Genomic DNA, 21,872 nt, shown 5'->3' with positions numbered 1-21,872 from the left:
GAAATACCGTTAGACAGGAATAGGATAATTGAAAAAATGTTCACGTTGGGACTTTGGAGTTAGATTTCAGGGGGTTAAAGGTTCCAAGGGTCTTGACCTCTTGAGAACGTTCTCTTGCCTTCTCATGGATAGCACTATGGTAGTGCCTGAAAAATGGACAAATTTAGATTTGACGTTACCAGGTGAATTTTAAAACGCGTTTCTATTTTGGAAATAAGGGTAATTTAGGAGAGAGGAAGATAAAATTGGGAACTAGTACAAAGTTGTTCTTTTAATGTTTTCTTTCTAAACAGGGAGTTTTGAAAAATAAATGGTCAATTCTCTACCTCTTGCTAAGCCTTAGTGAAGATCCACGCAAGCAGCCTAACAAGGTGAGAGTCTCTATTTTCACAGCTCGATGCCTTTTTAAAGCACAGTGTCTTTTGCTGGGACAGTTATACCAAATTTTGGTAGGAATTGGCTTCCATACTTAAGAAAATAATAGGAGAAAAGCAAAAAAATTTGTATAGTTTTCTGGGCAGTCATGAGGGTCAAGAGATTTCTTTTTCTTTCTTTCTTTTTTTGTTTTTGTTTTTGTTTTGTTTTTAAGGGCATTTTTAGTCAGTATGCTGTGTTTCCTTAAGATGTTTTTGAGAATCATGTTATTACTTCAAATATAACAATGTCTGGTTAAATAGAGCATAAACTATCAGTTTTCAGATTTTTATTCTGTAAAGTTATTAATATTAGCACAGCTTCATTATTCATTGGGTTAGAAGACCTTTTAAGGTTTTCTTGGGTTTTCAGATATCATGATGAACATTAATTACTGTTATACCATGAAAAGTTTGTTGTCACTGGGTTCAGTTTTTGACCCGCGTGGTGTTTGAAAGAGCTGTTGGGCTGCCGCCCGGAGTCCCAGGGAGTCTGGTGTAATAAGATGCTCGACCACAGAAATTTGAGTGTTTAGAGAGTTGAAGAATGTGGGTGAAAGAGTCATATTTACCTTTAAAGCCTTAGTCTGAGTAATGAGCATTCTTTCATTACATAATAATGCCAGACTTTTAAAAATGTTTGAGTAATTGTTTGAGTTTCAGTTTGCTTGGTTTCTGAGTAAAGTGTTTAGTTATCAGACCATGTGGGAGTTTTGAGATTCAGAAAACTTTCCAGAACCTTACCAGTTCAGGCATATTTCAAAACTATAATACCTGATTTATCGTTTAATAAGTACAGGCACATCTCGTTTTATTGTGCTTCGCAGATACTGCATTTTTTACAAGTTGAAGGTGTGTGGCAACTTTGCATTGTCAGACGATGGTTAGCATTTTTAAGCAATAAAGTATTTTTAAATTAAGGTGTGTATATTGCTTTTTAGACATAATGCTGTTGCATACTCAATAGACTACAGTATAGTGTACACATAACTTTTATATGCACTGGGAAGCCAGAAAATTCGTGTGACTTGCTTTGTTTCACTACTCGTTTTATTGCGGTGGTCTGGAACTGAGCCCACAATATCTCTGAGGTCTGCCTGCACAAAATCCAGTTACAGAAATAGAACCAAAGTCTGAATGTAAATTATCTTTGCTGGTGTGGGAAAGCGTTCTGTAAGTTCGTACCCATATTCGTGACGCCTTTTATTTGCAGGTTTCTAGCTACGCCACGTTGTTTGCTCAGGCGCTACCCCGAGATGCTCACTCCACGCCCTACTACTACGCCAGGCCTCAGACGCTGCCCCTGAACTACCAGGACCGCAGCGCCCCGCCGGCCCAGAGCTCTGGCAGCCTGGGGAGCAGCGGCGTGGGCAGCGGCAGCGTGTGCACCCTCGGCGGCCCGGCCCCGACGCCTCAGCCTCTCCTCCCGGGGTAACCCAGCTCGCAGCGGGCGTCCCCACGCGGTGGGCGCGGGGGGGTGCTCGGCCCCTAATTGGGCGTCTCGTCTTCACCGACACTGTCTTCAGAGCCGCGTGTGTGCCAGGGATGTTCTAGGCGCTGGGTCTGAGGTGCTCTATCTAGGACGTTCCCTTCCAGGCGCTCCCTCCGTTTCAGCCGGGAGCCCCTCCCGCGTTTAGTCCTAGCTGCCTGTGAAGGGTTTGGGCCGACTCCGCCTGTTAAGGAAGGCACAGGCCCATTAGCGGGGGGCCTGCGCTCGCGACGGCGAGCAGAGCCTTCTCTGGCCGTAACTGAGCGACGGGCTCTTGCTGGGCTCTTGCACTTCTCTCGGTGCACGTTGTCCCCTTCGTGGGTGTGCTGTTCTCTTCCTCAATTATTTAAAACGTCTGGAACATAAGATAAAGCTGCCTCGTCCTCGAGTGCTGAGGTCTTCAGACTGAGGCGTGTGGCATCTTACAGTACATGTGTGACATCAACGTGCTGTCACATCCAATCACGCAGAGCTCATGGCTGAGAGTAAAGCCAGTGCCAGTGCCCGAATGGACGTGGAACTTTGCTCTCCTGTGTGTTTTTCCATACACATTCCTAGAAATCACATTAAAGCAGACTATGCTTTAAAATATCAAAAAGTGGATATTTTTCCAGGAGAACAGTGACCAAGGATTTACCATCAAATGATGTTTTCCACATGAGCATAATACAGTTACAAGTCATTGTGCGACTTAATCAAATTTTATTAAAGTTATTAGAAAATAGAATGTGTGTACCACACATGTGGAATAAATGGAGTCTAGTATTTTAGAAAGACAGCACAATACATCCCAAAATTTAATCTTAAACTCATATTCTGGCTAAAAGAATAAACAGATGTTCTTATTTTCACCTTTAAAATAAGTATTTGAAATAATTAGTGTCATGATCTAAAAAAAGCTGTATAGAGAACTTTGAGCTGAAGTGGTCTTTTAGAATTTTTTCTTAAATTTAGGACTGTATTCAAAAACATAGTTTTGATTTAGTGTTGTTGATGACTTTTTCCCCCTGTCAAAAATAGGAAAAAGTCAGGGCCGTTTCAGGTTTTTCTTTCCTCTCTTACTCGACCAGTTAAAACCAAAGCTCACCACTTGGAAGCAGTAGTGCCACTGAGATCCTCGTTTCTGTATTCTGTGGTCCCAGGAAGCACTGTTTTTGTTGCGGTTGTCGAAACGTATGTCATTAGAAATCAGCTGTCAGCTTCCTACATCTTCAGGGAGCAGCTTTGACATGTTCTCCAAATTATTAGAAGCTGTCTTGACCTTGGATGTGCCTTTGCCTTATATTTTATGTTTGTGCATTTTTAAAACTAATTGCAGATTACGATGTTTCGTTTCGTATCAAGTGCTGTGAAGACTGAGGGACAGTGAGGACAGGGAAGGGGGACAGTTTCGGATTTTTTAACTCAACGAATGTTCACTGGATGAAAGATGTTAACTTTTAGGGTAAAACCAGTAGTGAATCTCAAAGTGGTTTTAGCTGGGTGGTGTGTGTTATGTATTTGTAAAGAAAAGTCCAGTAGGTTGTGACTCGTGTGTTGAGAAGTCTATGGAGGTGGCAGGAAGAGCCCGAGAGCCACCTCGGGAGCCCAGGAGGCCTTGGGCGTCGTCGCTGGGACACAGCGGCGGGGGGGGCGGTGGTGGTGTGGTCGCTCGGGCGTCTCAGGTTCTCAGGATTAAGTCACTCAGTATAGCAACTCAAGCAGCGTGTCTTCGGCTGTCTCAGTGTCCTCCGTGACTAGCCTGGCATTTGAAGACACAGACGGCCCCTTCCTCTTTCAGACAGTCTCACCCAGCTCCGGGCGCAGGAGATTGTCTCCGACAGCAGCTGGGCTCACGTCTTGCGTGGACTTTAACTGCAAACCAGCCTCCTTCACAAACCGCTACCTCGAAGGGCGTCCCCAGCTCTGTGTCCCGCAGCGTGACAAGGCCACGGAGAGAGGGGGATGCGGGTGGTGAGTAGGATGCACCCGTTGTCTTAAACGCTCACAGCCTTGGCGTGGCTCCCGCTCTCGTGGCGGGGTTCAGGAGCCTCAGTCCTCCAGGCTGGCCTTGTCGCCCTGTCACCCTGGCCGTGCCTCCCCACAGCCGCCCACTGCTCAGGTCCTTGCCGAGTGCTTTCCTGGGTCTGCTCTCCCTTCCCCGGTGACAGTAGGCCCGGTTTGCTGCAACCTGGTATTTATAGACCGTTATCGCCACAACTGACTGCAGCCCTGGAGTGGGAGCCTGACCCCGGCTGGGCTCTGACTGTGTCTCCTCCCGCTGAGACCTTGGGTCTGTGGGCTTTGCCTCTCATCATGACGTTGGGTAATACCTAAATTCTGAGTTAGCTTTTGTTCCAAGGTTTGTGGAAATCATAGATCCCTTTCTGCTGTGTTAAGTCCTTTTGTCATGGTGATGGAGACGGTACCAGGTTTGCATGCTTGCCGTGTAGCCAGTTTTCTAAACATCGTATGAAATAATTATCCATCCTTTTGTGATTGATTTGTGCTGCTCCCGATCATATATTAAACTCCCACATATTGCTTTCTTTTTAAAAGACTTTTGGAAGAGAAATTATATGATCTCCATATCCTTTTCAGAAAATCCTTTTTTCTTATAACTTCATATTCTTTCTCATCTTAAATTCCTTTATTTAGTTTTTAAATTTTGTTCTGGTTGCAAATATATTACCTGAAGCGAATTGTGTTGTGCGATTTATTTCACCTTGTAAAAACCGTATTACAGGTGCTGTGGAAGTTGCCGAGGCAGCCCTAGTCAGAGATATTCTGTACGTCTTCCAGGGCATAGACGGCAGAAATGTCAAGATGAGCAACGCTGACAACTGTTACAAAGTGGAGGGAAAGGTACGGTCACTGAAACCCCGCCTGAAGTGTTCAGAAGTCAAGACAGATGGCATCAGGACCAGGCAGGCACGGTTGGTTTGTGAGGCAGTACTAGGGTCACGAGGGCTGGCGTGCAGATTCGGGAGTCCTGGTCAGCCTGCACCCTGGAGCCCTGGTTTGCTCCCTGGTTTGATCCTCAGCGCGTTGCCCCCTTTCATCCTGTGACAGTGGTGCGCGAGTTACCTGACGGCCAGGTATCCTGGCATCTTTGCTTCTGTCTTCCAGAACCTGCCTTTCCCACAGTCCTTCTTGTTGACCCTCTGTCCTTTTGCGACTCTTAGCCGAGTCACGAGGCCACTGACGTCACAGACTGTCCCTGCCACGCCGGGCACCCTGGCCAGTCACTCCTGGGGCGGTGGGACCCAAGCCTGACACTCGCTCAGAGGTGTCTTACTTCCCTGCCTTCTCTGTGATGCTTTTTGTTCCCTAGAGTCTCACTGCTTTCACTTTAGTGATGGTGTGTTAGTTATCTTTAAGTTTCTTATGTTGAAGCCTAAGAATTATAAAAGTACAAATGGTTAAAAAAATAATAATAATTAAAATCCTAGTGTTAAAAATTTTTTTTATTTTAAACTCTGGATATATTTACTTTTTAGGCAAACCTAAATAAATCTTTGAGGGATACGACGGTCAGACTTGCTGAGTTGGGATGGTTACATAATAAAATCAGAAAATACACTGACCAGAGGAGCCTAGACCGTTCATTTGGACTTGTAGGCCAGGTATGTTCTTTGTTACGGAGAAACGTGGGGTTTTGGGGTGACATTCACCTCGGGAAGTGCTTAATCTCCTTAAAATCTTATAAGAAAGTCATTCTGAAGAGGGTTCTTTTTACATAAAGAAGGTTTGAAAATGGACTGTGTCAGTCACGGTCAACTCAAGAAAAGAGAAAACATAGTGGATAGTGACAAAGATAATCAAATATAGCGATTTTTTAAAATGTTTAATGAATACTTGGGAACACTGACCATGTATGAGTCACTTTACATATTTTAGTGTATTTTCCCTTTGACTTGATTCTCTCAATTACAAAAATTTTTTTTAATTGAAGGATAGTTGATTTACAGTGTAGTGTTTCAGGTGTACATCAAAGTGATTTGGTTATACGTATATATGTATGTATTTTTATTACCTTCCATTGTAGTTACAAATATTGAATATCGTTGCCTGTGCTATACAGTAAATCCCTGTTTATCTATTTTACTATAGTAGTGTGCATCTGTTAATCCCATACTCCCAGTTTATACCTCCCTCCCTCCCTTCCCTCCCTTCCCTCCCTTTCCTCCCTTTCTCCTTTGGTAACCATAAGTTTGTTTTCTATGTCTGTGAGTCTGTTTCTGTTTTGTAAATAGGTTCATTTGTATTATTTTTAGATTCCACGTTGAAGTGGTATCATATGGTATTTGTCTTTGTCTGACTTACTTCATTTTGTATGGTAATCTCTAGGTCCATCCATGCTTCTGCAAGTGGCATTATTTCATTCTTTTTTACAGCTGAGTAATATTCCATTGCATATATATATATATATATATATATATATATATATACATATGTACACACACACACACACCCACTACCACATCTTCTTTATCCAGTCATCTGCTGATAGACACTTAATGTTTCTTTTATGTTCTCTAATGTTCTTCACTAGTGATATTTTTAAATTGGCAACTCCATGCCAGTTCCCCCCATTTTGGTGAGGGGAGTTGTACCATCCACATTATTAAAAACTGCCTTGTACCTTTTCAATCTTAAATTCTGAAAAGGTATCAGAAGGACCTTCACATACTCCTGTGACTCTGGAATGAACTCTGGGCGTAAGCCTAAGGGTATGCAGGAGGAGAGCCTGTGACAGAACCTGTAAAGGATAGACAGTTTTCTCACGGGCATAGAAAACATACTTACGGTTACCAAAGGGAAGGTGGGGGGAAGGATAAATTAGGAGTTTAGAATTAGCAGATACACAGTACTATGTATATATAAAATAGGTAAACAACAAGGACCTACTGTATAGCACAGGGAACTATAGTCAGTATCCTGTAATAACCTATAATGGAAAAGAGTCCAAAAAAAAAGAATATAGATGTATACATATATATGTATAACGGAATCACTTTGTTGTACACCTGAAACTAACAGAATATTGTAAATCAACTATACTTCAGTGAAAAAAAATTAGAAGGGACGTAATCTGAAAATAAAGCATCAGTGTCTAAAGTGAATACCCCTTAGCTTATGAAAAATGCACTGTGTTTCTCCACTTCCCTCCTGCAAAGCTCATGCTGAGGGACAGCCCTTTCCGGATGCTATTAAATGCGTATGTCTTGGTGGGTACACCTGCGTGGGGAATGTGGACAGAAGCAGACTTTCATCTCGCAGACACCCGAACTTTGTCTGAAGGCGTCGTCCTGCGAGGTCCCCGTGTGTTGTGGTGTAGTGACCGTCGTGTGCAGTGACCGTGTCCTGCTTTAATTGTGCTTCGTCCTTTCTCCACAGAGCTTTTGTGCTGCCTTGCACCAGGAACTCAAAGAATACTACCGATTACTCTCTGTTTTACATTCCCAGGTAAATACCTTATTTTTAATTTCTTCATGATTTGAAGTGTTAGGAAATACCACTATACAGAATTTTTAAGTTTCTTCATACATTACTTTTAAAAGATAAAAATCTGATAATCCTATCGGGAAGGATTGGATATCTGTAAAGTTTCATTGTGTCCTAGAGCCAGTTCATTGCTAATTTTCAGGGTCCTGTCTGCCATTGAAACAGACCTCCTCTGTAGCTTGAAGGAACTGTCGCTGTCTCAGAGGGACCTTCTGTTTCATTTTCATGAGGATAATCCTTTCCCCCTGTCTACTTCACATGGATTGAGACATGCTTGGCCTGTTTGGTGACCCGTACTTACACATTCTGTCTTTCCTGTTTTTCAGCTACAGTTAGAAGATGATCAGGGTGTGAATTTGGGCCTTGAGAGTAGCTTAACGCTCCGGCGTCTTCTGGTTTGGACGTACGACCCCAAGATAAGACTGAAGACCCTGGCGGCCCTGGTGGACCACTGCCAAGGTCATTTTGCTTTATTTCAAAGCAGGTTTTAGGGAATGTCACCGAGGTTTATTTTTGTGCCTGCCCTTTTGTATGCTTAACAGCCAGAAGGATGCTGATTAAATACAAATTAATAGACATGAACTTACAGGGGAGAATAACCAGCTGTCCGCATAGCCCAGTGTTTATGCTTTGGAGGCTCAGGACTTCCTTGAGGGGAAGGGGGCGGGGTCTAGTTTTCAGAGATTTTGCCTTTTCCTGTGGCTCATGGTGTTACAGCTGCTTATCTCTGTTCCTCTTTTATTTGTCTTTCAATTAGCAGCCTCTCCTAGCGCTTCAGTCCCCCCAGGTTCTGGCCCACGTCTGGGCTCAGCAGCTGTGTCACAAGTTCCCTTGTTTGTGCGTCTGGGTGGGGCCCCCCTGGGCTCTCGGCCTGTGTTTCTAGTTGCTTCTCAGCATCTTTCTCACTGTGTGTGCTCCCTTGGCCAGGAAGCCCTTTGTCTCTCCTCGTCTATAACCGTGGGCACTGGGGTCCCTGCCCCCTCGGGGTGGGAGGGCCAGGTGAGATGTGGGGACCGGTGGCCGCCCTGCCCTCTGGCTGTGCATGCGCTGCCCCCTCCCGCGGGATGGTTCTCAGGGCCACTGATTCCAAGGGCCCGGTGTGGGTGGCACCTTCCTCAAAAGAAGAAAGAAGTCGAATACAGTGAGTAAATGCCTCCTTTCTCTCCAGCTACTGGCAGCCCCCCAACTGTCTTCCTGCCGACCCCCATCCCTTTCATGGTCCTGGCGCCTCCAGCTCCTCCCTAGGCCCCCAGGCTTTGCCCTCCCGGGGACGCTGGGGTCCCCGCTCCGGGCCTTCTTCATGCCCTGTCCTCATAACCTGCCAACTGGCTCTGTCTCTGTTTGTGTACACATGCCAAGAGGGATCCTACTAAAGTCAGAGCACGTCAGTCCTTTCCTTAAAATCTGTCCGCAATCCGAAGATGCAGACGTAGAGAGTGGACTTGAGGACACGGGGAGGGGGAAGGGTAAGCTGGGACGAAGTGAGAGAGTGGCATGGACATATATACACTCCCAAACGTAAAACAGATAGCTAGTGGGAAGCAGCTGCATAGCACAGGGAGATCAGCTCGGTGCTTTGTGACCACCTAGAGGGGTGGGATAGGGAGGGTGGGAGGGAGACGCAAGAGGGAGGGGATATGGGGATGTATGTATACGTATAGCTGATTCACTTTGTTGTAAAGCAGAAACTAACACACCATTGTAAAGCAATTATACTCCAATAAAGCTGTTAAAAGAAAAAAACAAACTTTCCGCAATGTAATAAACTCCAGAATTATTCACATGGGAAACTCTTCGTGTGCTTATACTATTGGATCTGGTTTTTGCCACTCCCGATATTTTGTGCTGAGCTGTGCTCCTGGGACACCGGGCACTGTTAACACAGGGCCATGTTTTCACACTGTAGGGCCACCAGTTAGTTAATGGGTTATGACATCAGTCTAATGAGTTGAGACCAGCATATTATACCAAAAGAGAAAAAGGAAAAAATAGAAAATCTTCAAGTGTAAGTATTGTTTGTAAAGCTCCTGTTTTCTATATATGCTTATTTGTGTATTGGATTGCGGTATAAAGTGTGAGTCTTGATGTGGGTCTCAGTCAAGAAAAGGTGAAGAATTGTGTTCTCGATCGTATCTCGAGTCACGTTTTCCATAGGGGTCGTGGAGAGTCACGTGACGCGCTCTGACTCACGTGAAGCCCAGGTAGACCCTAGGCCTCTGGGCTCCTGGTCCGTCGCGTGTTGACTGCTGCTTCTACGTCCAGACGGTACTAGGAGAGCAGCCACGCTTTATCTCCGTGGCTTGGCCATCTGCGTTAGTGTTCGGCTGTTGGTTTCTGCTGTGAGTGTCAGTGTGGGTGTTCTTTTGCTGTGTCCCCAGGAAGGAAGGGAGGTGAGCTGGCTTCAGCGGTCCACGCCTACACCAAGACGGGGGACCCCTCCATGAGGTCCCTGGTGCAGCACATCCTCAGCCTGGTGTCGCACCCCGTCCTGAGCTTCCTTTACCGGTGGATCTACGATGGGGAGCTCGAGGACACGTACCACGAAGTAAGGGACGCGGCCCCTTCTCAGGCGCGGCTTTGAGGAGCATGGGAACAGTTACTCTTTCTTGATTTTTTTCCCGAAACTATTTTCTCTTCACAGTGATGCCACCATACTTCATTTGCATGCCTGGCCTATTTTGCCAATTACCTCATTGATCAGAGTTGTATTTGGTTAGTGAGAAACTGTTATCCTCGTTTGAACAGTGGGAAACTCAGCAAGGTCGGATCGCTTGTCCCTGTTTATCAGCAAGTTGGCGGCAAAGCTAGGACTAGGTGTCCCCAGTCTTAGTCCGGGTTTCCTGGCAGGGTGGTATTACATGTTCTGATGCTTTGCACCATTACTGTATGAACTAAACTCATGCTGGTTAACTGTGGTGCTGACAATTTTAATGAGACGAGTTATTTGTGTATGTGTATATGTATATGTACCTATTGAAATACAGTTAGTTCCGCCAGAATGTAACATATTTGTCCCTAAAAATCACTGCTATGCAAAATCATATGGTAAAAACCAGACTTCTGACAAAAAGTAGAGTGAGGGGCACCACACTCAAAAACCTTGTCATTATGTTACATTAAAAAAGGGTAGGAATTAAATGGAAGCTGTAGCACAGTTTTTAACACATATTAGACGGTTAAGAAACGGGTAAATTCTAGAGTAAATATGGCATTGACCTTGACAAAGCCCTGGAATTAGCTTGTGGGCCTGGGCGGTGGCGGGACAGACGATCGTGGCTGCTGGAATGTGTGGGCGAAGGCGGCAGGGCAGTTTCAGGTGCGTCTCTGGGGATGTTTGTGTGGCCCACGTGGCTGGGCTCCTGTTTTCACCTAGTTTTTCGCGGGTGAAATTGCACGTAAGCAATCATGGAAGCAGATCTGACCGTAGGTGGTACTGTTTTGTGCTTTGGGGACTCACACGGCATCCACATGTGCGTGTGTGCTGTGGAGGCCCCCAGGGTGCCTTGTAGGCCTCCTGTGGAGGGTTGGGCTTGTAGCTGTTGCTGCCTGGACACAGCCCTTTTGCCTAACAGCTCTCCTATCCGAGCAGATTCTGTTCTTTTAGTTTTAAATCTTACCCACATTATTAAAGTGAACGTCCCTTTATGTGCCTCCCTGGGAGTGTTCATGAGCTTCTCTGAAGTCGGTCCTGGGAGATGGGCTGGCTCGGCTGTGGGCAGGGCACAGCTGTAGGTTTGACTCCGTCTCGAGTGCTGGGTGGCTTTCCCGGTCCCCCCACCCCATGCGCCCCCGCCGACTTCTTCCGCCTTCCTCTGTGCACTTCATGTTACCCAACCTGAGTAAAAGTGTTTTTAATCTAACGTATGAGATGTGGCGTCTCCTATGGTATTTATGTATTCGTGTTTCACTGGTTACTAGTGAGATTGACCAGCTTTTCATGTGTATCGGTTGTTTTTATTTGTCCTACTAATTGCTGTTTGTATTGTTTCCCCATTTGTCCTGTGGATTTGTCTGACTTTTTAAGAGTCGAATCATGGGATGAGTTCATACATTTGGATATCTTGTATCTGTAATTGCACTTTTTTCCTTTAATTATTTTTCTTCAACCATTTGTTTTCACATTATTTCAGACTTAGAGGTGTAAGAATAGTACCGAGAATCATGGGCTTGACGGATGCTCTCCAAATGTTGGTTTTGCCATGTTTTATCATATGCTGAATTCCCATTTATACCCGAGTCTTTCTGGACTCTATTTTTTTCTGATTTTTTTTTTTTTTTTGGTTTGCTATTTCTTTGTCAGTAATACTTAAACGTAGCTTTAGAGTTTGGTATCTGGTAGGAGCAGCTCTTTTCACAATCGTCCTTGTTGTTTCTGCACATTTCCACTTACATATAGATTTGGAATTAGCTTGTCGATTCTGCCAGATAAAACCTGAGAGAGTTCCTAGAAACACAAACTATCAAACTGACTCATGGGAAACAGAAAATCTAAATAGACCTATAACACAAGTAAAGAGAATAAATGAGTGCTTTAAAAACCTTTCCAGTAAAGAAAAGCCCAGGGCCAGATGGCTTCACTGGTGGATGTGACCAGTGTGGGAACAGGGCCATCTCTGCCCCTGTCTGCCTGGCGGGGTTCCTGGACCTGCTTTCTCTGACCCGCCGTCCACTCCTCCTCAGTAACTTTCCTGCGTGCAGCTCCTATTCATCTTTGTTGACGGCTGTTCAGAGCTCACTTTCTGTGTAACGTGGCTTCATCCTGTGGTCCTTCCAGGAAGCTCTTTGAAACACCCGTGTTTACCTTGTTCCGGGGAGGCTTTTCTCTCCCCCTCCTGCTGCAGAGCGGTGCTCAGTGTCCCACCTCGGCTGCCTCTGGGGTTGACTGACTTGCAACCCAAGGATGAGTTTTCAGTCCTTTTATCTGAAAGAAAAACTTCCAGGTGGCCTCTGAGCTTTGCTATTTCTGTGGCGTCATTAAAACTGCCTCTGGGTCCACCAGTTGGGATTTTACTTTTATTTTATTTATTTATTTATTTATTTATTTTAAATTAAGTTTTGGCTGCGTTGGGTCTTCGTTGCTGTGCGCATGCTTTCTCTAGTTGTGGTGAACGGGGGCTACTCTTCGTTGCAGTGCACGGGCTTCTCATTGCGGTGGCTTCTCTTGCTGCAGAGCACGAGCTCTAGGATGCGTGGGCTTCAGTAGTTGTGGCACGTGGGCTCAGTAGTTGTGGCTCGTGGGCTCTAGAGCGCAGGCTCAGTAGTTGTGGCGCACAGGCTTAGTTGCTCCGTGGCATGTGGGATCTTCCCGGACCAGGGCTTGAACCCGTGTCCCCTGCATTGGCAGGTGGATTCTTAACTACTGCACCACCAGGGAAGACCGGGGCTTTACTTTTAATTGTTAAAAAGATATGATCCTTTAGTCCAGTGGTGCAGGGATTAGTATCCAGCTTTTATTTTGTTTATCTTGTATTAGGATGAAGTGCAAAGGCAGGCAAGACTAGAGCCCTGTAAGAATTTACAGATGTCCTCTGAATAGACATTTTTCCAAAGAAGATATACAGATGGCAAACAGATACATGAAAGGATGCTCAACATCACTAATTATTAGAGAAATGCAAGTCAAAACCACAATGAAATATTACCTCACACCTGTCAGAAATGGCCATCATCAAAAAGACAAGAAATAACAAATGTTGGCGAGGACGTGGAGGAAAGGGACCCCTCGTACACTGTTGCTGGGAGTGTAAACTGGTGCAGCCACTGTGGAGGGTTCTCAAAAAAATTAAAAATAGAACTACCATAAGATCCAGCAATTCCACTCCTGGGTATATACCTGAAAAAACGTAAACACTGATTTGAAAAGGTACATGCACCCCGATGTTCATAGCAGCATTATTTCCAGTTGCCAAGATATGGAAGCAACCTAGGTGTCCATCAACAGATGAATTAAATAAAGAAGATGAGGTATATATACACACAATGGAACACGACTCCGCCATAAAAAGAATGGAATTTTGCCATTTGCAACAACGTGGATGGGCTTGGAGGGCATTATGCCAAGTGAGATAAGTCAGAGAAAGACAAATACTGTATGGTATCACTAATATGTGGAACCTAAAAAATACAACAAGCCAGTGAATGTAACAAAAAAGAAGCAGGCTCAGATGTAGAGAACAAACTAATGGTTACAAGTGGGGAGAGGGAAAGGGGAGGGGCAAGATAGAAGTGGGTGATGAAGAGGTACAAACGGTCATGTATAAAACAAGCTACAAGGATATACTGTACAGCACAGGGACTATAGCCAGTATTTTATAATAAGTATAAATGGACTTTAACTCTTAATCATTGTGATTCAATATATTGTACACCTGAACTTATATAATAATGCGCATCAACTGTACCTCAGTTAAAAAAAAGAGATTTTACAGATGCACTGAATGATTAGTGTAGAAAGTACTTTCAATGTTTGGGGAGAAGTTTCTAATTATTTTTGGTTCTTACAAAGTAGTACTGTAAAAGGAAACCAAAGTTTTTCATTTTGCTACAATGACTATCTAGGGAAACTCTCTCCTGAGACATTTAGTGGCTCACATGGGTTCTCGCCCCTGTAAACTGAGAGAGGTAAACAAATTATGCCCGTGTGTTCAAGGTAAGAACACGATAGCTCAGTGTTAATTTGTTTTATATTTTTGCCTTTTGGATAAACCTGTCAGAGCTATAAAGGATTGGGGCCTTCAACTAGGAACAGGAAAAGAAGGGAAAAGTTAAAAGTCAGCACGCTTGCTTTCAAAATTAGAAAAATTTCAGACAGCAATCAAATGTTAGCTGAAATGCTCTGACGGTGCTCCCAAATCTGCATCCTTGGATGGGAAGGGCAGTGCACTCACTAGAGAGAACGCAGGGGCTGCTTTTTGGACTACCTCTGTGGGTGCCTTCAGCACTCTCCTTATTTTGTTCCTCTTACACTTTTGCTAGGAATTATTGGATTTAAAGGTTGACCATGTACCTATCTTACACTTTGGCACTTTCACGCCCACCCCTGAAAGCTGTCGTCCGCCAGTCTGCCTGGTCAGCTCCCTCTGGCCTTCCCCTGGTCCAGAGCCTCCGGCTTCTCTCCGCGTGGCCAGAGGCGGGTCTTTTGGTGGCGGCCTGCCTATTGACCTGTTGAAGTTGGGGTCCTTTGTGGTCTGAATGAATGGATCTGGTCTTAGAAAATAAGTCGCTTGCTGAGGAAATTACCCTCTTCATTTCTGTTTTTAGCAGGAAGGCCTTGGCATTTGTCCAGCACTTCATGAGAAATCATGGTTCAATTATGCTTTATATTTTCCCTCACTTCTTTCTGTGTTTGACATAATGGTGCAAATTAAAGAACCTTGAGTGGAAAGTGCATCAGTAAAATAAAAGCATATTGCAATTATATTCTGACCTTGATTCTTTTCCTCTGTAACTATATTTTTTGCAAGATTAATTATGCCCAGGCCTCTCGGTGTTTGCTTCTAGATGTTTGCTAGTAGGGTGATTGAGTGCTACTTTGCCCTCAGATGAAATGATGCTTTCATAACTTCTAAAGATAACTGAATGCCTGAGTTCTTTATCTTTTAAATTAAATTTTCTTATTGTTCATACTGATAAAAATCCAGCTGTACTCCAACTATCAGGATAAATTAGTGTGTTGTCTGTAGAAACTAGCTATTCTGTTTAAGTGAATAACAGATAAATAACAATTTATATGCAGTTAATCTAATCTGTTGAATGGCAAGCCACAGAGCAGACATAGTGTGGTGACTGGGTAACCTCTTAGATTGTTCATGGTGAGCTTGTGACACTTCAATTTCTATCAGGGCTGATTTGAGTTTATGTTAAAGTGGTGATAGCCTCATTATAATAGTACTGAAAGCAGTCGTTAGTTATGTGTTTAAAATTAGAAAGGGAATATAAATCCAAAAAAGTCTAAAAAAAGGAATATCTATAAATACTTTCATAATTTAAATTGATATCTAAAGATAAGAATATGAGTTGGAAATAAATGTAGCAGTCTCATCCTCATGGTCATAAAAATGCTGGCATTTGTTCAGGTACCTACTTAAAGGAAACTGGCTCGGTACCATCTAGGATCGGATACAAGGATCAAATATAAGACCTTAACATCATTAGAAATTTTGTTTCCTTAAATAGTTACCCTTGGGAGTAGATTTCTGTGAACAGGAAAAAAAAATCTTTTTTAGTTCATCGCCTTGGGAAAACAGTGTTTCTAAAAAAATTCTTACTTGTACCATATGTTCACTCATTGGCTTGAATTACTCAGTTCTTTTGAACAGTATTTTTTTCTGATTTAAAAATGTGCAATTAAAACGTTTTCGAGTATGTAAACACGGAGGGGAAAATTAAAATTTATTGAATCTCATCATGAACCTATAACCTCTGTTAATATTTTTGTATATCCCTTTTTTATATATTTTTATGTGTGTGTATATCATACCACACATAGTATTTTGTAACCTCTATTTTTTTTAAAAATAAATTTATTTATTTATTTTTGGCTGCGTTGGGTCTTCGTTGCTGCTCACGGGCTTTCTCTAGTTGCGGCGAGCGGGGGCTACTCTTCGTTGCAGTGCGTGGGCTTCTCATGGCGGTGGCTTCTCTTGTTGCAGAGCATGGGCTCTAGGCACGTGGGCTTCAGTAGTTGCGGCACATGGGCTTCCAGTAGTTGTAGCGCATGGGCTTAGTTGCTCCGCAGCATGTGGGATCTTCCGGACCAGGACTCAAACCTGTGTCCCCTGCATTGGCAGGTGGATTCTTAACCACTGCGCCACCAGGGAAGTCCTGTGACCTCTATTTTTACTTGAAGTAAATAAAGAAAATAATTTCATGCCATTAAACATTATTCTTCTATACCAAGACTTCTTAAAATGTGATCTCTGAAACTCCTGAATAGCACATAAAACTGTGTATTTTGTGGATATAAGCATTTTTTTTTTCCTGGGAAGAAAATCTGTAGTTTTCATCAGATTCTCAGAATGGCTTCTGATAGTTAACAACCTTCATTTTAATTAATTAATTAATTTTTTTCCAGCCATGACACGTGGCTTGCGGGGTCTTAGTTCCCCGACTAGGGATTGAACCCAGGCCACGCAGTGAAAGTGCTGAGTCCTAACAACTGGACTGCCATGGAATTCCCAAACTTCATTTTTAATGACTACATGATAATATTCTGTAATTCATTTTTACACATTTAGTGTGTATTAGAAGTATGTTGTGCCCCAAAATACTTTATTCCTGTAACGCAAGGATAATGTTTCACTCAAACTTTCTTCATCTGTATTCACAAATGAAAGTGGTCTGTAGTTTCCATTTGGGGCATTATTTTTATCAGGATTAGCTTGTGTTAAACGAGATTCATTAAATAAACAGGTACCGCACATTCTTCTGTGGTCTAGAATAATATAAGAAAGATACCTTTTTTTACAGTTTAGTAGGCCCCATGTCTTAGTGATAGCAGTTTACATTTCTGATTTCTTCTACAGATACTGCTCTTTTTAGAGTCTTCTCTCTCCCTCCCTACTTCTCTGTTTCTCAAGCCCCTTCCTTAGGTTTATTTTGGCTATTTACTAACTAAATAGCCAAAACTAGGAAACTAGTTATTTTGTATTGCTAGGAAACTATTAATTTTGTATTGCTATATATTTGCTAAAAATATTTTTTAAATTCTTTAAATCCATTTTGTATCTGCAGACACACCTTTGTATTGCTATATATTTGCTAAAAATATTTTTTAAACCCTTTAAATCCATTTTGTATCTGCAGACACACCTTTGTAGCCAGGGTTGTGTGTTATTCACCAATTGGTGATTTGGACTTTATGTAAAAATCAACAAAAAGGCATTTAGGTATGTTGGGACTTAAATGGATTTTACAGTCCAGTGGGAGGACCAAGCTGCCATGTGCAACGTGGCCGGTGCTGCGTCTCAGACATCCAGCTGCTGACTGAAAGTACTGCCAAGTACCCAGGCTGTGGTCCAAATGCCATTTCTCCCCAAAAGGGACTGGGGCTCCTTGGAGAAGTGGCTGATTCTAGGTCGGGGGAGCAATGAACACTTAGGAACCTAGAGCCTGGATCAGGCCGGCAGCAGGGAAGGCACCTCGCGTGGAGTCTGAAGGACGCGGCGTCAGCTCAAGGCACTCCGCCCTCCCAGGACGGGCCACGGGACGCCGGGAGGGATAGTAACCGAGATGGAGTGAAGCACCAGATGCACCCCAGTGCATCTAACTGGTCGCCGTGGACGGGTGTAAACATACTATCAGACACTCCTCAGCGTCTCTTGGTGGAGTCAGTTTTTCCCCTTTTAATCTTTCGATGTAAGTGACTGTAATGATCGCTCCTGGTGAGGACGCTAGCTCAGAGGAAAGGGTGCTGTATTAAATAAGAGGTGCTGGCCTGGCCAGTAAAGAGAAAATGCAGCCCAGAAGGAAACAGACCCCAGTGTCTGCTGTGTGCAGGGACGGAACATCTAGGGAACGAAAACAGCACAGCGGGAGTACAGCTGTCTCGCGGTATCCATGGGGCATTGTTTCCAGGACCCTCGCAGACAAACATTTGCAGATGCTCAAGTCCCTTGTATAAAATGGTGTGGTACCTACTCCACCCGCATCCCTGGGTTCTGCATCCGTGGATTCACCCAACCATGGATGCAGAGGGCCCAGTGTACTTACTAAAATTGCGGAGAATATTTCTGTAATATAGGATGGGGAGCTCTTAGGAAGACAGGAGACCCAGAAGCCATAAAGGAAGACAGTCACCAATCTGACCCAGAAAGAACAAGACAAAACATGGAGCAGACCATAAACAGTGGCAAGTCATTAATTTGGAAACATTTGTAATTCTTAATGATTCACAAATGGTCACTCTCCCTTATATAACAAAGAGCCTCTGTGTATTGGTAAAAAAAGACAGTAGAAAGATGGGATGAAGATATGAAAAGACAATTCACAGGAGAAAATCATGTGGCAATCAGCATTATGAAAATAGGCCCGACTTCCTTTGTTGTCAGTAAAAGAACAGTACAAGCAACCATGATTTTGCCTGATTGGCAAAATTCAAACCGAGCAAGGATGCAGAAATGTAGAGCTTCCTGTGGTGGGAGGGTCAGTTGACAGGGCCGTTTGGATGGGAGATCTGGCATTGTTTATAAAAATTAGAAATTACTTGGACTCAGCAGTTCTGCTGTTAGAGATCGAGTTTATAGAAGTAAAAGCACAAGTCTGTTAGGACTATGGCTGAAAAAGAAGAGTGGCCTCGGCGTGGTAGCAAACGGGCTGGAAACAACAGCAGCGTAGTTTTCTCCTTAGCACCCGTACCCTTTTGGATGTCAGGGAACAGGCCGGTGGGCGGGGTTAGGGAAGGTGAGGAAGTGAACAGGGGAAGCTTCCGAGCGCAGTGGGTTTCGGGGAGAGCGCCACGCGAAGGTCGCTTCCTGCAGTGCTGCGGGTGGACCTGGGGCCTCTGCCGGCGGCGGCACAGCGGCGGGAGGAGACGCAGCTGATTGGTGGGAGGAGGAGAGGAAGACTCTGAATTGGCTTGAATTGAATACTCAAACAGCCCCAGAGGCCTGTGTGCCTTTCCTAAGGTTGCGTGAAGAGTCCGTGTGGATTAGGCAGTCCTCACACTCAGATCCATGATGTACACAGCAGAGGCTGTGACTGTTATTATATTTACAAGGGCAACCCCATGTCTTCGAGAAAAAGCTTATCTTATTTTCACTATATTTTGGTTTTAAAAAGTGGGGAAGAAGTGATTCCATTTAGAGAGATCTATCAGAATGCCTCTTAAAATAAGATTTATTGTATAAATGGTAAGCCTCCCAATATCTGGAGAATTTTGCTTCCTAGAATTACTTATTTCTTGATGTTGCTGTTAGCTAATATTTCGCCATAAATATCACTTTTTAATGTTTCACTGCCTCTTTCCTTTCAGTTTTTCGTAGCATCAGATCCAACAGTGAAGACAGACCGGCTGTGGCACGACAAGTACACCCTGCGGAAGTCGATGATCCCATCCTTCATGACGATGGACCAGTCCAGGAAGGTGGGGTGCGACTGCTGTGACCGTGATGTGCTAATGCTGTATTTACCTGCATCCGGTGACAAAACCAGTCTTCAGTTAACACAGTTTTGTGGCATTTTAGGATTTACATTCTTGAGGTGAAGTATATGTTAATTGACTGCCTCAACATATTAATATGTATTTGTTAATAACAATTTCTTCAGTTCCTGGAATTCACTTGATACTATCCCAGATGTTCTTATTATTTAGTTTTTAGTCAATAGAATAATTTGTAGTGCTTGGATGTTTGATCGTTTTAATTTTGAATAAAGGTAACTCTAGAATATTTTCCTTTTTTTTTAGGTCCTTTTGATAGGAAAATCAATAAATTTCCTGCACCAGGTTTGTCATGACCAGACGCCCACTACAAAGATGATAGCTGTGACCAAGTCTGCAGAATCACCCCAGGACGGTATGATGACGATGATGGTGGTGATAATGTGATGGCACGATGGTGGTGATGATGGTGGTGGTGGTGATAGTGGTGATGTTGGGGTGACGTTGGTGATGGTGGTGGTGACAGTGCTATATATTGCTTGAAGTATGTTTCGTTCAATAGGACTGACAGATTTTCTGAATTATTATCCAAGATACCTTAATATACAGTGTGATACATATAAAATATCTATTACTGTGTAAATTTTGAATTTCCTTTCTTATACAGTTAAAAAATAACTAGGTGTAGCTATTTTACTCTCCTTGGTAACTTGTGTTACTTTTTTTGTGATGCAGTGACAGTATGCCAAAGTAAGGAAATAAAGGAAACACTTGCTAATGAACTCAGAGGCTTGTTCAGAAATCAGCACGGATTCCCAGCGTTTATGTATTCAGAATGCCGCACTGTGTTAACCGTTCCGTGGTTTTGCCTCATTTCCTACTCTCCTCTCTGCCAGTTTCCCCATTTGCTGCCTGCCCCATCCTCAGTAATTTCATGTGTTCTCTGTGTGGCTGACTTACACGGACAGCTGTCCAGTCTTGGCTACATTTGTTACTTATACTGTTGTCTTGACTCATTCAAGTTTATTTTGTGTGAGGCATTGTGGTAGCTGTAGGGGAGATGGTAGGAATTCACCATGATGATGCTTTTCATGAACTGTGCTCTAGGAATGGAGATTAAACGTACAATAAAGTGAAATAATAAGTAGTAAATGGTAGAAAGTGATACATGAGATGAGGTGTACAGATAACGTGCTTGAAGTACACAGGGCAGTACTGCTAGCTGTAGGCACTGTGCCATCTGGTGTATGCAGGTCTCCAGAGCTTATGCATCTTGTATAATCAAAACTTGGTACCCTTGGACCTTCACCTTCCCATTTCCCCCTCCCCACCGTCCCTGGCAACCACCATTCTACGCTCTGATTCTGTGAGTTTGACTATTTTAGATTCCACATGTAAGTGAGATCATACAGCATCTCTTTTCTCTGTCTGGCTTACTTCACTCAGCATGATGCCATCCAGGTCCATCCATGTGGTCACCAATGGCAGAAGCACCTGCTTTTTTAAGGCTGAATTATGTTCCATTGGATATGTACACTGTATCTTCTTTATCCATTCATATGTCCGTGGACACTTTGGTTGTTTCCATGTCTTGGCTTTTGTCAGTAATGCTGCAGTGAACACGGAGTGCAGAGATTCCTTTGAGATCCTGACTTCATTTCCTTTTGGATGTGAATTGCTGGGTCGTATGGTAGTTCTATTCTTAATTTTTTGAGGAACCGCCATACTGTTCTCCACAGTGGCTGCATCAATTTACATTCCCACCGACGCTGTACTAGGGTTTCCTTTTCTCCACGTCCTCATCAGCACTTGTGATTTCTTGACTTTTCGACGGTGGCCATTCTGAGAGGCACGAGGTGACATCTCACTGTGGTTTTGGTTTGCATTTCCCTGATGAGTCGTGATGCTGAGCAGCTTCTTGTGTTCCTTTTGGCCCAGCTTGATTTTCAGCATCTGAGAGGGCTCACTAGGGGAGATTCCAGAGTGTGCTGGAGTTGTACTGAAAATCCAGATCAAGGTCAGGGCTGATGGGAGATGTGGTCGCACCTGTGTCGCCATGCGGTTAAGGCCAGGGCTCCAGGGCAAGGCGGCGGCTGCAGCCGCGGGCCAGACACATCTCCCTCTCACCCCTCTGGCTCCCCGTCTCAGGTGTGTTTGACATGCACTGTTCTGTGTAAACATTTTAGGGATTCAGAGATGCCAGGTTAGTTCTTAGAATATGGAGGTCCCAGTACAGAATGTTTGGAAACACCTGTGTTGAGGAGGTAGAAGGAGGAGGAAGAGCCCGGTGAAGAGTTGTGTTGATGCCCTTCGACGTTTCCCTAGTGGCCGGAGAAGATGGCACTCAGGGAGGACGAGTGCTGTGCCCGGCCTGCCGTGGAGACCC

The 21,872-nt window shown here is 43.9% G+C and overlaps 1 protein-coding gene across 2 annotated transcripts in view; it reads left to right on the top strand.

Moving 5' to 3' along the window:
* Nucleotides 1-21,872, top strand: part of TUBGCP3 (tubulin gamma complex associated protein 3) — a 60,100-nt gene that overhangs the window by 13,807 nt on the left and 24,421 nt on the right. For both annotated transcript variants that reach the window (XM_036831566.1, XM_036831565.1), the window contains exons 4-13: nt 294-371; nt 1,627-1,844; nt 3,683-3,855; nt 4,628-4,746; nt 5,382-5,507; nt 7,282-7,350; nt 7,716-7,848; nt 9,768-9,934; nt 19,361-19,471; nt 19,793-19,901. In XM_036831566.1, coding sequence (XP_036687461.1) covers nt 294-371; nt 1,627-1,844; nt 3,683-3,855; nt 4,628-4,746; nt 5,382-5,507; nt 7,282-7,350; nt 7,716-7,848; nt 9,768-9,934; nt 19,361-19,471; nt 19,793-19,901 — 1,303 coding nt within the window. The remainder of the gene's footprint in view (nt 1-293; nt 372-1,626; nt 1,845-3,682; nt 3,856-4,627; nt 4,747-5,381; nt 5,508-7,281; nt 7,351-7,715; nt 7,849-9,767; nt 9,935-19,360; nt 19,472-19,792; nt 19,902-21,872) is intronic.

The sequence above is a fragment of the Balaenoptera musculus genome, chromosome 18, assembly GCF_009873245.2.
Source record: "Balaenoptera musculus isolate JJ_BM4_2016_0621 chromosome 18, mBalMus1.pri.v3, whole genome shotgun sequence".
In the NCBI taxonomy this organism is placed as follows: domain Eukaryota; kingdom Metazoa; phylum Chordata; class Mammalia; order Artiodactyla; family Balaenopteridae; genus Balaenoptera; species Balaenoptera musculus.
This window is presented reverse-complemented; position numbering and strand designations above follow the sequence as displayed.